General features: G+C 43.9%; 1 protein-coding gene across 1 annotated transcript in view; it reads left to right on the top strand.

Moving 5' to 3' along the window:
* Positions 1-108: 108 nt before the first annotated feature.
* The window catches only part of LOC137553180 (vomeronasal type-2 receptor 26-like), a 66,141-nt gene continuing 49,973 nt past the window's right edge, over positions 109-16,276 (top strand). The window contains exons 1-2 of the mRNA XM_068271439.1: positions 109-112; positions 4,398-4,577. Coding sequence (XP_068127540.1) covers positions 109-112; positions 4,398-4,577 — 184 coding nt within the window. The remainder of the gene's footprint in view (positions 113-4,397; positions 4,578-16,276) is intronic.

Here is a 16,276-nt window from a genome sequence, read left to right on the forward strand (position 1 = left end):
CCACGACCCAGCCGTGGACTGCGATATTATGGAGGGGACAGCAGTGGCCTGGAGCAGAGTGGAACGTTGTTGTGGGACCTGATAGATGTCTAGGAGCTGAAAGAAGCCATGGGTGAGTAAAACTTTTCATTTTTAGATCATCTCATGTATCGTTTAAGTGCTTGTCGTCTATATAGACCCACCACACCAAATATTAGTTATATTATCTCTAGCCTTTCTATAGCTACTTTGCATTCACCTTGGAAAAAATTTGAAATATCTATGGATCCCACACCACCAGTTTAGTTGACAAATCTCAATGCGCCCTACTGTACACTAGATAAAACTCAATGGGCTTGATTCATGCAGCGCTGCTAAAGCAGCGCAGCTTAATGAGCTGTAGTGCTCCTTATGCATACCTTATATAGCAGTGCGCGCTGCCATGTAAGGAGTGTGCCTTACCTTAGTTACACAGTTAAGCAATGCACTTAACATTAACTGCGGGTCGCCCTGCTTCTGTGAAGTATCGCTACTGCGATACTTCACCCGTGGCCGCTACTGTATTAATTTGCATTGCTAAGGTACACTTCTTACATGGCAACGCACACTGCTATGTAAGGTGTGCATAGGGCGCACTACGGCTTATTAAGCCATGCTGCTTTAGCAGTGCTGCTTGATTTATCAAGCCCATTGTTTGCCCACTGCATTGGTATTAAAGCATACATTTCTTTTCCATCCACTTTTACCCTTCCTTTTGTACAATATATCCCGTTTGCCATAAATCTTGAATTATGTTGCTGGCACATTGTATGGTGATGATATCTGATTTTGAAGTAAAGATATACAATGCTTCTATTGTGATAATTCCCAATGCATCGACTCTATCAGTGGCGTAGCTCAGGAGCTGTGGGCCCCAATGTAAGTTTTACATTGGGGCCCCCCAAGCACTCTATACATAACAATTGATACGGCGCACCAAAACCTGCCAATGGCAATTACAGTGTCAGAGTTGCAAGAAGGGGATGGGGAGCAGCTTGTTAATGATTACCACTATTCAAAGAATCTATAGAAGTGATTATTATGAGCACAGGACCAATAGAGAGCTAATACTGAAGTTGAGGTAGGACCCAGGCCCAATGGCCCCAATGTGATCACAACCTCTGCACCCCCTATTGCTACGCCCCTGGACACTATATTTCTACCACTAATACATGTCCACATTGCACATGTCTTCCTTTTAGCTGCCTTTATTAAAGCATCCATCTATTCAAGACCACCTTTAGGCTCTCCCTTAGAGTGCCTTTAAAATGAATGCCTCCTTATAGCAGTCCCTGTGAGCCCTTTGTACTGGTCCTTATGTTGTGCACCTCTTATGTTGGCCAGTATGCTATGCCCTTTATAGAGGCCCCTGTGCTGTGCCACTAGATGGTGGTCCTTGCACTATGACCAATGTGCATTGCTCTGTTGGTGTAGAGGCCCCCTCTTTGTATATACTTCACTGGTAGTCTAGTGCCCCACCCTTATACAGCTCCCACTAGTAGTCTAGTGGACCTCACTCTCCCCTAAATACTGTATGGTTCCCCAATGGTCTAGTGGCCCTCTTCCCTTACAGACTTTCCTGGTAGTCTAGTGGTCCTCCCTCCTGTGAAAAAAAAATCTCCCTGGTCGTCTAGTGGTTCTCCCTGCTGCTAAATATGTCTCCCTGTGTTTTCCTCTAGCCCGCCCACCTTCTTTATAGGCTTCCCTGATACACTAGTGTCCCCCTCATCCCATGCAATGTGGCAGCAGAAAGCATGATGGGTAAATATGGACTCACCTCTCTTTATTGGTGGCTGAATGGTGTAATGGTTAAGGGCTCTGCCTCTGACACAGGAGACCAGGGTTCGAGTCTCAGCTCTTCCTGTTCAGTAAGCCAGCACCTATTCAGTAGGAGACCTTGGGCAAGTCTCCCTTACACTGCTACTGCCAATAGAGCGCACCCTAGTGTCTGGTGCTTTGAGTCTGTGAGGAGAAAGCGAGATATAAATGTTATTTGTCTAGTCTATTCCAGCAATGAGTAGCCCTCCCATGCCAGCACTCCATACAGTCTTGTACGGCAGCATGTACAAGGTCCCAAATTGATTAAATCATCAAGCTGGAACATGGCATTTTCAGCTCTACACGGCTTGCTGCAGTATTGTTTAATGTCAGTGAAACAAGGAGTGGTGATTAGTTATGTAGCGAACATCAAATTACTCCAAATGTTCGCGTACCAGCAGTTTGTAGTGGGCTCCATAGATTTTAATTGGCAGGAAAACTTTAAAACTTTCAGAGCATCTCTGCAGCCTCAATTTCTTTAAAAAAGAAGACATAGAGATCGTAGAGGTGGCACACCTTACCCAAGGGATGGTTGCGTAGCCTTTGGGTGCTAAGCCAAAGCACCCGGTACATCAATAGTCCAGTATAGGTTCAGGCTAGCACACCGAGTTCAGGATGCAAGTAATCTGTTTATTGCTTCACCAGCACGAAAACATTTGACAATTGTTTCGGGGCACGGCGGGTCTCCTTCAGAAAGTGCAGATAATCTGTTTATCTGCACTGTCTGAAGAAGGAGACCCGCCGTGCCCCGAAACAATTGTCAAATGTTTTCGTGCTGATGAAGCAATAAAAAGATTACTTGCATCCTGAACTCGGTGTGCTAGCCTGAACCTGTACTGGACTGTTTCTTTAAAAAGGTGAAAAAAGTGTACCAAAACCTAAACAGTGGTGTGGCAGAGGAGGATCAACTAAAAAAAATATGTATTTTGTGCAAACACTTTTTTAAAGGTTGTTTTTTTTTTTGTTTGTTTTTCTTTTTTATTTAAGGGCCGCCAAATTTAGTGGTTAATAGTAAAGCCCCCGTACGTGCTAGAAACACTAGATTTGCAGGGTATGTTAAAAAGGACAGTTGGAACAAGATGAAAAAAAAAACATTAAAAAAGAACTTATAGTTTTGGAGAAAATTAATTTTAAGTTATCTGGTAGTGTAAATTTACATATATCAAAAGAAAGAGCAGTGACTTGACATGACATGGTTCCCAGGGGATCCGTACCCCCTGGAAACCCCATGGAAGTGGCAACGCTTTTTCTTTAGAGTGTGGGAAATATAAAAAAAAAAAATGATGAAGTCCCCTCCCGAGCCTCTTTAACCCCTTTTCCCCCATGCAGGCTGGGGGACAAGCATTGCTATTAACCCCTAAAGTCAGCGCCCAATGACTTTTATGTAAAATGCAAACACATTTTTTTTTAAATAATTGTGTTAAATGCAAATGGCGAACAGCACAAGTTCACCGGGAACTGTCCACCGACGAACTGTTCGGGCCATTTCTAGTGCTGAGTTCATACTTACTCCGGGATCACTTCCACCTACCGATATCTGCATGGTGGAAGGGTCATTTGGGAGATTCAGAGTTAGTATAGGCATGGTATGAGGTGGGGGGATGGGAAATGAGCACAGGAATATGCTAGTACGTGTGCAGTACTCATTGACTGCACATTATAAGCACCTACATCATGTGGTCTACAGGGGCAAAAATAGTGAAGGTGTATTAACTAAACTCACTAAACCCTATCATTGTGACTATTTAAAGCAATATTGGGACTTAAGAAGTGAATTTTAGAATGTTATCAGTTTCGTGATAGGTGAGAAATACATATGCAAAGCTTTGGTTTGGTGGTTAGAATCATGTATCAATTCTAATTCCTGTTTAGGGTAAACCAGGAAGTGATCACTGAGCATAGCAAATCAGAGTCTTTGTCACAATCTGCATCTGCTGGTAACATCATGAACTATTTGGATGAACTTCCTCTGTCTCTTCGGGGATTAGGCAGCCTGAACTGCTCTCTGCCCACCAGCAGAAGTCTCTCCTTGAGGAACTATTCTGTTGCAGACTGCTAATGAGGACAGGTCTGAGATTACTTGGACATTGTCATCTGACCTCCCAGCACAATATATAATCAGCTCCACCAGACCAGTTCACTGCTAGTTCATCGAGCCCTGTACTCAATTACTCCGGCTGAGACCCAGCTCCCTCAATCCTCTGCTGAAGGACTGTTCCAACAATTTCCTGCTAAAACCCTGTTTTCACAGGTTGCTACTGAGGCCCTACACACATTGATGTTTGCTGAGATCCAGCTTCCACAATGATCTGCTGAGGATCAGTCCTTACAGTCTTTTGGCAAGGCCCAGTGATTAAATGCATTGCCCATAAAAACATTTTCTGGTACTCAGTTGTCACAGACTCCTTCAGATACCCTGCTCCTACAAACTGTTGCTGCTTCTCAACCTTATAGACTTTTGCCTGAGATTATCCAGTCTGCTGCCCTGCCTGCCCTACTGGTGAATAACTTTCAGTTTATTATCCACCCTGATAATGACCAGTCTACTGTTCCTCCCAAAGATGTCCATGCCATTGTTCCTCCTGATGGCTTCTCATCTGCTGTTCCTGATGGCTTCCTGTCTGCTGTTCCTGATGGCTTCTCGCCTGCTGATTCTGATGGCTTCCCGTCTGCTGTTCCTGAAGGCTTCCTGTCTGCTGTTCCTGAAGGCTTCCTGTCTACTGTTCCTAATGGTTTCCAATGTACTGTTTCTGCTGTTGCCTTTCCGTCTAGTGTTCCTCCTGATGCCTTTCAGTCCGATGTTTCTGCTGAGGGTGTTCTGTTCTTCTTGTTGGTATCCAGTGTACTGTGCTACCCGATGACTTCGGATCCAGCATTCCTATGGGTGTCCTGCCTATTGGTTTCCTGTATTGCCTAAGTGTCTCCAATTTGGTCTCCAGCATACTTTGTTGCCTGGTGAACCTAAAACTGTTCAGCTTGGTAACATTTGATTTGCTGTCTTATATATTATTGCACATTTTGCTGACTAAATCGCTACCTACCTTTCCACTCATTGTTTCCTGGCACCCAGGTGGGTGTGAGTTCATGTGGAGCATCTAGAGGTAGCTCCTTGGGGGGGGGGGGGGGTAATGTCACAATCCACATCTGCTGGTAACATCATGAACTATTTGGATGGAGTTCCTCTGTCTCACCAGCAGATGTCCTCACTCTCTTTGGGGATTATGCAGTCTGAACTGCTCTCTGCCCACCAGCAGTGGTCTCTCCTTCAGGAACTATACTGTTGCAGACTGCTAATGAGGGTAGGTCTGAGATCACCTGAATATTGTCGTTTGGCCTCCTAGCACACTATATAATCAGCTCCAGCAGACCAGTTCACTGCTAGTTCATCGAGCCTGTTACCTGTTCTTGTTACCAGTTATTTAGCCCTCCTTGCCTTGTTCCTGCACTCTGAATCCTTGTTACCTACCGTGTATGACCTTTGCTATTCCTTAACAAATCCTTTGGCTAAGCAATTATATTACTGTTTGTCTCTCTGGTTTTGACCTTGCTGAATTTTGATTGGCTTTTGTAGGCTCCACACACTTTTCTGAATATTAATCCCAGTCACCCAGTGACCAACTGTGCAAAGTTTAAAGAGAACCAGAGATGAAGCAACCTCATGTATTTTACCTTATAAATCAGTGGGAACATGACAGTAAACACCTAATCTGCTCTTTGTTACATTGTTCTCTGTTTAATTTGCCTGTTATCACCTCTAAGATAAGAATCCCGACTAAGCAGTCGGTCTGGCTTTGCTACAGAATAATTATAGCTGAGACTGTGTTCTTTGCTGTCTTCAAGTCCAAGCCTGCCCCCTGCTGGCTTTGCTCAGGAATCATTATAGCTGAGTCATTATAGCAAAGCCAGAATCAATGCTCAGTCCGGGATTCTTATCTCAGCTAGATAACAGACACTTTTAGCAGTGAGGATGGAACAGAGAGCATGGTAAATGTTTTCTCTAATGTTCCCACTGATTTCTATGGTAAAATACACAAGGGTGCTTCGTCTCTGGTTCACTTTAAGAAACCTAACAGTAACAGTGTAAGAATGGCTGCAGTTTACATTTTTCCAGTGAAATTTGTACTTGTCTCCGCCCACTGTTGTTGGCATTGCCCGGGTATGTAGTTGGGAAGACTGTAGGAGGCGCCCTTGTTGTTGGTTTTATGGTGTTGCATAAGGTGCAGTTTATAATGGTAACATAGATCGCCTACCTTATGAAATGACACTTCACTCAGTAGGGATGATGAAAAGCATTTATTGGTAGAATGCACTCTGGACAAGAGTTTCACGGCATAAACCGCCTTATCAGGTCTATATATGGTGCTTAAGAGAAAGAATATAGCAATAGTGGACACTCCGTACGCTGCCATACCATATCACAGCTCCCGGGTATGTAGTTGGCTAGTGTTGGCTGCGCCAACTTTTTCTAAACCTAACACACAATTACTCAATGACCATGTTTGTGACCTTTGTGGTATTTGGCATCAATAATTTGCATTGAAATGAAACAAATCTGATTGGCTGTTTGTGGCTCCACCCCTTTTCTTAATTTGAATCCCAGTCACCTAGTACCAGGTTTGAGGCTTGTGCCATTAACAGTGCAAGAATGTCAGCAATGAAATATTCCCCTTGAAAAGCAATAGGGTGAATTTTGATTGGCTTTTGTAGACCCCACCCACCTTTCTGAATATTAATCCCAGTCACCCAGTGACCAATTGTGCAAAGTTTGAGAACCCTACCAATAACAGTGTAAGAAATGCTGCAGTTTACATTTTTCCAGTGAAATTTGCATTTGTCTCCGCCCCCTTTTTGGTTAGAGGAATAAAAAGTATCCTATACTTTATTCCAGGTAATGTACTATGTGTGTGCCAAATAGAGATGTCGCGAACCTCCGATTTTCGGTTCGCGAACCCTGTTCTCCTATTCAGTCGGAGACCTTAGGCAAGTCTTCCTATCACTGCTATCTTGTCTAATTTTTCTCTTGACAACTGTTGAACACAAAATACAAGGCCATGTCTGGCTACATATCTGTAAGCAGTGGCTGCATGGTGTAATGGTGAATGGCTCTGCCTCTGACACAAGAGACCAGAGTTCGAATCTCGTCTCTGTCTGTTCAGTAAGCCAGCACCTATTCAGTAGGAGACCTTAGGCAAGTCTTCCTAACACTGCTATCTTGTCTAATTTTTCTCGTGACAACTGTTGAACACAAAATACAAGGCTATGTCTGGCTACATGTCTGGCTACATGTCTGTAAGCAGTGGCTGCATGGTGTAATGGTGAATGGCTCTGCCTCTGACACAGGAGACCAGAGTTCGAATCTCGTCTCTGTCTGTTCAGTAAGCCTGCACCTATTCAGTAGGAGACCTTAGGCAAGTCTTCCTAACGCTGCTATCTTGTCTAATTTTTCTCGTGACAACTGTTGAACACAAAATACAAGGCCATGTCTGGCTACATGCCTGTAAGCAGTGGTTGCATGGTGTAATGGTGAATGGCTCTGCCTCTGACACAGGAGACCAGAGTTCAAATCTTGTCTCTGTCTGTTCAGTAAGCCAGCAACAATTCAGTAGGAGACCTTAGGCAAGTCTTCCTAACACTGCTATCTTGTCTAATTGTTCTCTTGACAACTGTTGAACACAAAATACAAGGCCATGTCTGGCTACATATCTGTGCTACTGCCTATAGAGTGTGCTCTAGTGGCTGCAGCTCTGGTGCTTTGAGTCTGCCAGGAGAAAAGTGTGGTATAAATGTTATTTGTCTTGTCTAATTTTTCTCTTGCATTAAGCATAAATGGTACATGCTAGGCTACTTTCAGCTACTTTTAGCTACTTTTAGCTACTTTTAGCTACTTTTAGCTACTAGTGTTGGTGGTAAAATGGATATGTTAGTTGCCTACCATACACTGAGGCCTGCGTTCAAATCCCTATCATGGTATATAAGCTGGTTTTTGAAATACTGGAATTCCCTGGCAGATGAGACCCTCCTCCCTCCAGTAGGAGGGAGGAGGGGAGGAACCCACAAACAGGCTAATTAAAATCTCCCTAGCAGCGTGTGTAGCAGCTGTCCCTTAACTAATTAGTGTAGGCAGTATAAGGACCTTACTTGGAGGAAGAGGGAGAGGAGAGGAGGGAGGGAGGGCCTCCAGCATTGAGAGCAGTGTGTATGGCAATAATGTGTCCGCTGGCTGTAATATAAGGAGTAAAAGTTTTGCTCAATAGAGCTTTATGGGGCGAATCGAACTTCCGGAAAAGTTCGCATTTGGTAGGCGAACGCGAACCCCCGAAGTTCGCCGGCGAACAGTTCGTGACATCTCTAGTGCCAAATTTCATTCAAATCCATTCAGCCATTTTTGCGTGATTGAGTAACAAACATCCAAACACCCAAACTTTCCTATTTATATTAGTAAGATCTCATTTTTTTATTTAGTTTATTTTTTTTAAACAATATGTAACCTACTAAGGAAAAAAAATATTTATTTTAAAAGTCTGGGACTGTTTATATTCAAAAATAAAAACATTAAATTTAAATGCAATAGTCTTACATTCACTTTGATGTGTATATAAGCTCACTCACACAGGTCATGCAGCAATCAGACGCTCTGCTCTTACAATTCATGCTGCATGGCCTGTGTGCCATGATGATGCACTATAATAAAGGGATAGAATAGTATCAGCCTAAAAGGAAAATGTTTGGAAAATCTATACTTTATAAGACAATAGCAAGTGTCAGTATTTTGCTATTCACTCAAAATCAAGAACTAAGAAGAAATCCTCAATGTTCTCTCGGAAAACCAGAATCTATATTTCACAAAGGATACTTTCAGCCTGGAGACATCATTATTGGTGGAATATTCACTGTTCATGATTTTCACACTACGAATGTGGATTGCTGCTGTTTGCTGTAAGTACATTATGTTTCCCTGCAGCGTACATCAATTTTGCTCTAAGCCCTCCGGATTCCATTCATGTGGACTATTACCTTATATACTACTAGTAAAAAGGCCTGCCCGTTAAAAAACGGGCACTAGGTCAGAGCCGCTACCCCCCGCAATGCACACACATATGCGTCCCTCTTGCTCATTCTCCACCACTGTCTGAAGTATATGCGCACAGGGAGCTGCTTGCTTGGCAGTTGGAAAAAGCTGTTATTTCCCAGAACCACACATAGCAAGCTGTCAGATCCGGCCCTGTGTCCTAACTGCCCTGGCTGCGCACATGCTCAGTACAAAAATGCCAGGGACACAATCATTCAGTTGATGACGCAGGGACACTTGCATTTTATTGTATAGGATAGTTAGTACTTCTAACTGTGGAAAAGAGCAGGTCTGTTATGGTAACTGGGATTTTGCAATATTAGAACCAGTATCCGCTTTATTCGCCAAGTATGATAATTATCGCACCCGGAATTATTTGTGGTACACTGGTACAATGTACTGCAAGTACATACAGTGAATAATGAGCATTAAAGGTCCCCTCCGTTGCAGATGCTGGCCTCGCCAGGTTGGCATCTTCTGAACCTGCATGAGCTCCGCTCGCGATCGCACTGACATGGTCTGGATTGTTTTGTGCAGGAGCAGTAGTTCTGCAGAACACTCCAGACCACGTGAGTGTGATCGCGAGCAACGGTCACACAGGTGAGGTAGATACTCTTCGGCATCTGCAGCGGAAGGAACCCCGGGACACAGGCTGAGACCAGAGCTGCAGTGGCGGACATATCAGCTGGCAGGGGCTGGAGGAAGCTCCGGGTAAGTAGATTTCTTTTTTTTTATTTAGCTTGCATCTGTCCTTTAGAGGCAGTCAGATTGACTTTCAGGACTAGGGTTCAGTGAGGCAAGGATGCCGGTGAGGCAGGTGGGGGAGCTTGGGAGGTAATACAGGAGAGGGGGCTTGAGTTCAGGAGGACTGCTTAGGGGAAGACTGAGTTCCACTGGTGGTGGTGCAGAAATTACGCCTATGTGTAATTACACTCACAAACTGAAGGAAATAGTGTCCATGACATAAGAATATTATATGACCGCTGAGTAGTTAGAAAATTATAATTTATTTAGGACTTATCTAAAACAAGCAGCAGTTGGCAGCATGTAATACAACAGTGGGCTATTGAAAATAGATACCATGTAAGATTATAAATCAACTAGTAAAAAGGCCCTCCCGTTAAACAACGGGCGCTAGAGCGCTAACAATATTGAAGAGCCATATAAGCTATCTGAGAGTGAGAGAAAATAGCATAGAAAGGTAGTAAGCCACTGCAATGATAAAGTGTATCGCCACCCGCCGAGCTGTCTCACGCGTTCCGAAAACAGAAACAGGTTTTTGAAATGCATGAGACAGCGGGTTGCGATACACTTTATCATTGCAGTGGGTAACTTACTTACTACCTTTCTATGCTATTCTCTCTCACTCACTCACTCACTCACTCACTCACTCACTCACTCACTCACTCATATGGCTCTTCAATATTCTTACCTAGATCTGGGGTCTGTTTGTATTGATTTATAATCTAACATGGTATCTATCTTCAATAGCCCACTCTTGTATTGCATGCTATATTATATGATCTGCCAACCACTGCTTGTTTTTAGTGGTTTTAATGTTTTGTTTTGGATAAGTCCTAAATAAATGACATTTTTCTGACTACTCAGTGGTCATATATTATTCTTATGTCATGGACACTATTTCCTTCAATCTGTGAGATTATCAAATATCTTCATGGCCACACTCTGCTTTTTTATTGTGCATGTGCATCATATTTCGCAATTACACATCATAATGTGAAATTCGCTGATTACGCATAAACAGTTTTCACATGTCAACCTAATTACTAACCGTAATTACGCACAATAGCGTAATTTACGTGTAATTTTATTTGCAAACATTTTTACATATACAAAGGGATTTTAAAATGTAATATTTATATAGCTGCGCATGTGCAGTATACTGGCTGATGAACGCTATTTTTTTGTTCTATCACAAAGCTGGATATTTCTTTTCATCTGGAACAGTATAACAGCGATACTACAAATCTGTGATAAAAGTTTTTGTTACGACTTTGTACCAGGAGCTGGCATTATTGGTTTACTGTGAGCTTATAGAATATTGGTGGTGCAGCCCTGTGGACATTATTAAATTTTTGTTTGCATAAGAACTCATTTTTTGCATTGAATATTTTACTAATGGCCACGTGTGTGTGGTACCTTGGCTGACGAATGCTATTTTTTTTAAATGCGAACGCTATTCTTCCCATTGAATGTTTAACTAATAGATGCACATGCGCAGACAACTAGTGAATAGATGCAAATATTTTTACACAGAGAATGCGAATTACGCGTAATTGCATAATTACAGGCGTAATTACAATTCACTAACAGAGTATGCTGTACTTAACATAAAAGTTCACGTAATCGTAATGGACCCATTACGAGCACCACTGAGTTCCAGTGCCTGGAGGTTCTGGTGGGGATGGTTCTATAGTGGTTGGTGGCCTGCGGGCAGTGACTGGAGTGAGCACAATAGTCCATGCTGTATGTGTTAAGAGGTTGATTTACTAAATCTGGAAACATGGACTACACTGGAGAACATATGTGATCTAGGACCTAGGTTTTCAATGTGTGGTACCCACGGGGGACTTCTGATGGTTCTAGGGGGTACTTGGGCTTGATATACTTAACCAAGAATAACAAAGTTAGAGTTTTAGAAAATTATTAATCATAAATAAACACATTATTTAAACAACACCAAATTCGTATTTTAAGTAATTAAAAGCAATAGTAAATGCTTGGAAATAGTTTAGAACCAATTATCATGTACTACGATTAAATATATTTTTGTCAAAGGGTACTTGTGATAATGTTTACTATGCTGGGGGTACTTGGTGAGTACAGGGTTTTAAAAGGGGTACATATCAATAAAATGTTGAGAAACACTGATCTAGGAGATTTCTCTAAGGTAGCAAATATTGTTTGCCCTTTGCAAGAGTCATAGCAAGTCACAGGGATGATACCTGAAAGATTAGTAAATTACTGTAAGTGTTGTTACAGCAAATTACATGTAGTGATAGTTAGCAAAATCTTAATTTTAATGAAGCACTAGCAATGAGCACACATTTTGCATAGTCATAATTTTGCATCCAAATTCGCAATTCCAATTCCAAATTGCAAACTCATAATACATTTCCTCTGTAATTGTAATCAGGAACCTTAATTTTATGTCATTTTTGTGTAATTTTGTGCCATTTTAGTGGTTAATAGCACAGCCCCCATACATGCTATTGTCACCATATTTGTTTTTCAAAAATACATATTTTTTGAGAAAGTTGAATTTGAAAATGGAAAGGGTAAACTCAGAGGAATACAGTTTAAAAACCATTATCTCAATAACTACATTTTTTTAAAATTATTTTTTTAACTTGCCCCCACTATTCTCCCTAAAATATGTAGCAATTTTGGTGACAACACCATGTACAGTCCTGGCCAAAAGTTTTGAGCTGTTTATGTGATGTACAGTAAGAAGTTGCTGTTGGAGGGTGTTTTGGTACCATTCTTTGGTACCATTTGTTACTCATGGCTGTGTTTTTTGGCAAAATTGTGAGTGAGCCCACTCCCTTGGATAAGAAGCAACCCCACACATGAATGGTCTTAGGATGCTTTACTGTTGGCATGACACAGGACTGATGGTAGCACTCACCTTTTCTTCTCTGGCCTTTTTCCAGATGCCCCAAACAATTGGAAAGGGGCTTCATCGGAGAATATGACTTTGCCCCAGTCCTCAGCAGTCCATTCACCATACTTTCTGCAGAAGATCTGCAATCTGTCCCTGATGTTTTTTGAGGAGAGAAGTGGCTTCTTTGCTGCCCTTCTTGAAACCAGGCCATGTTCCAAAAGTCTTTGCCTCATTGTGTGTGCAGATGCGCTCACACCTGCCTGCTGCCATTCCTGAGCAACCTCTGCACCGGTTGCACTCCGATCCCACAGCTGAATCCTCTTTAGGAGACGATCCTGGCACTTGCTGGAATTTCTTGGATGCCTTAAGCCTTCTTAACAAGAGTTGAAACTCTTTAATTGAAGTTCTTGATGATCCTATAAATTATTGATTTAGGTGCAATCTTAGTAGCAACAACATCCTTGCCTGTGAAGCCATTTTTATGCAACACAATGATGGCTGCATGTGTTTCTTTGCTGGTCATCATGGTTAACAATGGAAGATCAATGATTTTAAGCATCGCCCTCCTTTTAACATGTCAAGTCTGCCATTCTTATCAAATCAGCCTGACATAATGATCTCCAGCCTTGTGCTCATCAACATTCTCACCTGCGTTAACAAGACAATGGGCTTGATTCACAAAGCCATGATTACTGTTATCATGACTGTGAAAATGTGCAAATTTTTTATGCATTAACGTTTGCATTTGCGCGATAATGTGAATGCGGAACGTTAACGAGCGAAAAATTTGCATTATCTCGTGTACCGGAATTTTTGTGCGCGATAACCGTTTTCCCGCTAAATTTCACGCGAAGCACTTTTAACAGCGTGATAACAGTTATTACTGCTTTGTGAATCAAGCCCATTTATTGAAATGATCTCAGAAGGTCCTTTAATGACAGCAATAAAATGCAGTGGAAGGTTTTTTTGGGATTCAGTTAATTTCCATGGCAAAGAAGGACTATGCAATTCATCTGAACACTCTTCATAACATTCTGGAGTATATGCAAATTGCTATTATAAAAACTTAAAGGGAACCTGAACTGAGTAAAATTATTTAAAATAAACACGTGAGGTAAATTCAAATGAACATTATATTGTTACCTTGCCATCAGTTCCTCTCAGAAGCTCACCATTTTTTTCCGACTACGATCCCTTCCAGTTCTGACATTTTGTCAGACTTGAAATATATCAGTTACTGTCAGTTATATATCAGTTGCTGTCGGTTATAGCTGAGAGGACAACTGCTGTGCAAGGTAATGTCCATGTTTCCCTATGGCTCAAGTGGATGATATTACAGTTGATATTACAGTTAAACAGTGTGCTGAGCAGAAAGCTGTTATGGTATGGGGTAATAGCCATTTTTAAAATGGAGGAAGGAGAATTCCCTTGATCACAGTGGACAACTGGGACACGGGACAGGAGAAAGAGATTGAGGAGTAGACTACACGGGAGGTAAGTATGACTTGTATATGTTTATTTGGACTTTTAATTTTCAGTTCAGGTTTTCTTTAACCACTTCCCGACCGCCCACTACACAGGGGCGGCGGGGAAGTGGAGCCCTGCAGGACGGCCTCACCCACAGAGGCGGCAGTCCATTTAAGGGCATGGGCGGAGCGATCGCGTCATCCGTGACGCGATCCTCCGCCCGGGATCGAAGCACGGGCATTTTGTCTCCGCTCGCCGGCCACTTAGCAGAGCCGGCGAGCGGAGGAATCCGCAGGATCAGCCAATCCCTAAGTATAAGGCACTTTGTTAGGTAAACAAAGTGCCTTATACGTGCTTCCTCCTCGCCTCGTGGTCTCATTGTTCCAGAGACCACCAGCGAGGAGGAAGCACTTGTAAGTCTCACTGCACGCAGCTTGATTTTGCCCACAGCCTCCCTGATCACCCACCCCAGGCCTCATACCCCCCCTGATCACCCCAGCAGACCCCTGCCCAGCACCCTTGCACCCCTGCAAAACCCCCACCCCCCCCCACCTGCCACTAACTAGCGACGCTGCCCCTTAGTTTAGGTCCCTAACTGCCTCCTAGTCACCCCTGATCCCCCCTCCCTACCTTTAGATCACCCCCACACCCCATCCCAGACTACCCCCCTGTATACTGTATACATTTGTATACAGCTACATTACCCTCTGATCCCCCTCTGATCCCCCTCTGATCACCTGTCTATCACCTGTCCATCAGCCCTCAGCACCCCCACCCATCAGAGCAGACCCTAACTGCCCCGCGGGGGTAACCGATCACCTGCCCAGGCCCTCGATTGCCCTCGTACCCCCCTTCTGATTACATCCCCTGCTGTTTGTTTACATCTGTCCTCCCCAGCAATCACTAACTGATCTTTGATCAGTAACCCCCTGTGTCTGCCTCTCATCAGATCAGGACTCAGTCTGCCCCGTGCAGGCTCCTGATCAACCCCCCATCCCCTCAAATCGCCCTCAGACCCCCCCCCTAATCACCGTCCAAGTGCATTGTATTTGACTGTGCTGCGCTTGTATTCGATTGTGCTGCGCTTGTATTCAATTGTGGTGTAATTGTATTTGATTGTCCCGTGATCGGCTTCGATTGCCCCGTGATTGTTTGATTGCCTGAGACCCCACTTCCCGCCACACCCAACCCCACCCTCCCCCCCACCACACCCAACCCCACCCCACCCCCCCCCCCCCCCCACCACCACCTCCAACCACCACCTTCCGAGTGCATCAGATTTGCTTGTGCTGTGATTGGAGTCGATTGTGCTGTAATTGTATTTGATTGTCCCGTGATCGACTTCGATTGCCCCGTGATTGTTTGATTGCCTGAGACCCCACTTCCCGCCACACCCAATCCCACCCTCCCCCATCACCTTCCGAGTGCATCAGATTTGATTGGGCTGTGATTGGAGTCGATTGTGCTGTAATTGTATTTGATTGTCCCGTGATCGGCTTCGATTGCCCCGTGATTGTTTGATTGCCTGAGACCCCACTTCCCGCCACACCCAACCCCACCCTCCCCCCCACCACACCCAACCCCACCCCCCCACCCCCTCCAACCACCACCTTCCGAGTGCATCAGATTTGCTTGTGCTGTGATTGGAGTCGATTGTGCTGTAATTGTATTTGATTGTCCCGTGATCGACTTCGATTGCCCCGTGATTGTTTGATTGCCTGAGACCCCACTTCCCGCCACACCCAATCCCACCCTCCCCCATCACCTTCCGAGTGCATCAGATTTGATTGGGCTGTGATTGGAGTCGATTGTGCTGTAATTGTATTTGATTGTCCCGTGATCGGCTTCGATTGCCCCGTGATTGTTTGATTGCCTGAGACCCCACTTCCCGCCACACCCAACCCCACCCTCCCCCCCACCACACCCAACCCCACCCCCCCACCCCCTCCAACCACCACCTTCCGAGTGCATCAGATTTGCTTGTGCTGTGATTGGAGTCGATTGTGCTGTAATTGTATTTGATTGTCCCGTGATCGGCTTCGATTGCCCCGTGATTGTTTGATTGCCTGAGACCCCACTTCCCGCCACACCCAATCCCACCCTCCCCCCATCACCTTCCGAGTGCATCAGATCTGCTTGTGCTGTGATTGGAGTCGATTGTGCTGTAATTGGATTTGATTGTCCCGTGATTGTTTGATTGCCTCTGAGACCCCACTTCCCACCAACCCCAATACCTCTCAAATACTCCCTTTTTGCTAGGTAGGTGCTCTTTTTTTCTG

The sequence above is a fragment of the Hyperolius riggenbachi genome, chromosome 1 (genome assembly GCF_040937935.1).
Source record: "Hyperolius riggenbachi isolate aHypRig1 chromosome 1, aHypRig1.pri, whole genome shotgun sequence".
Lineage (NCBI taxonomy): Eukaryota > Metazoa > Chordata > Amphibia > Anura > Hyperoliidae > Hyperolius > Hyperolius riggenbachi.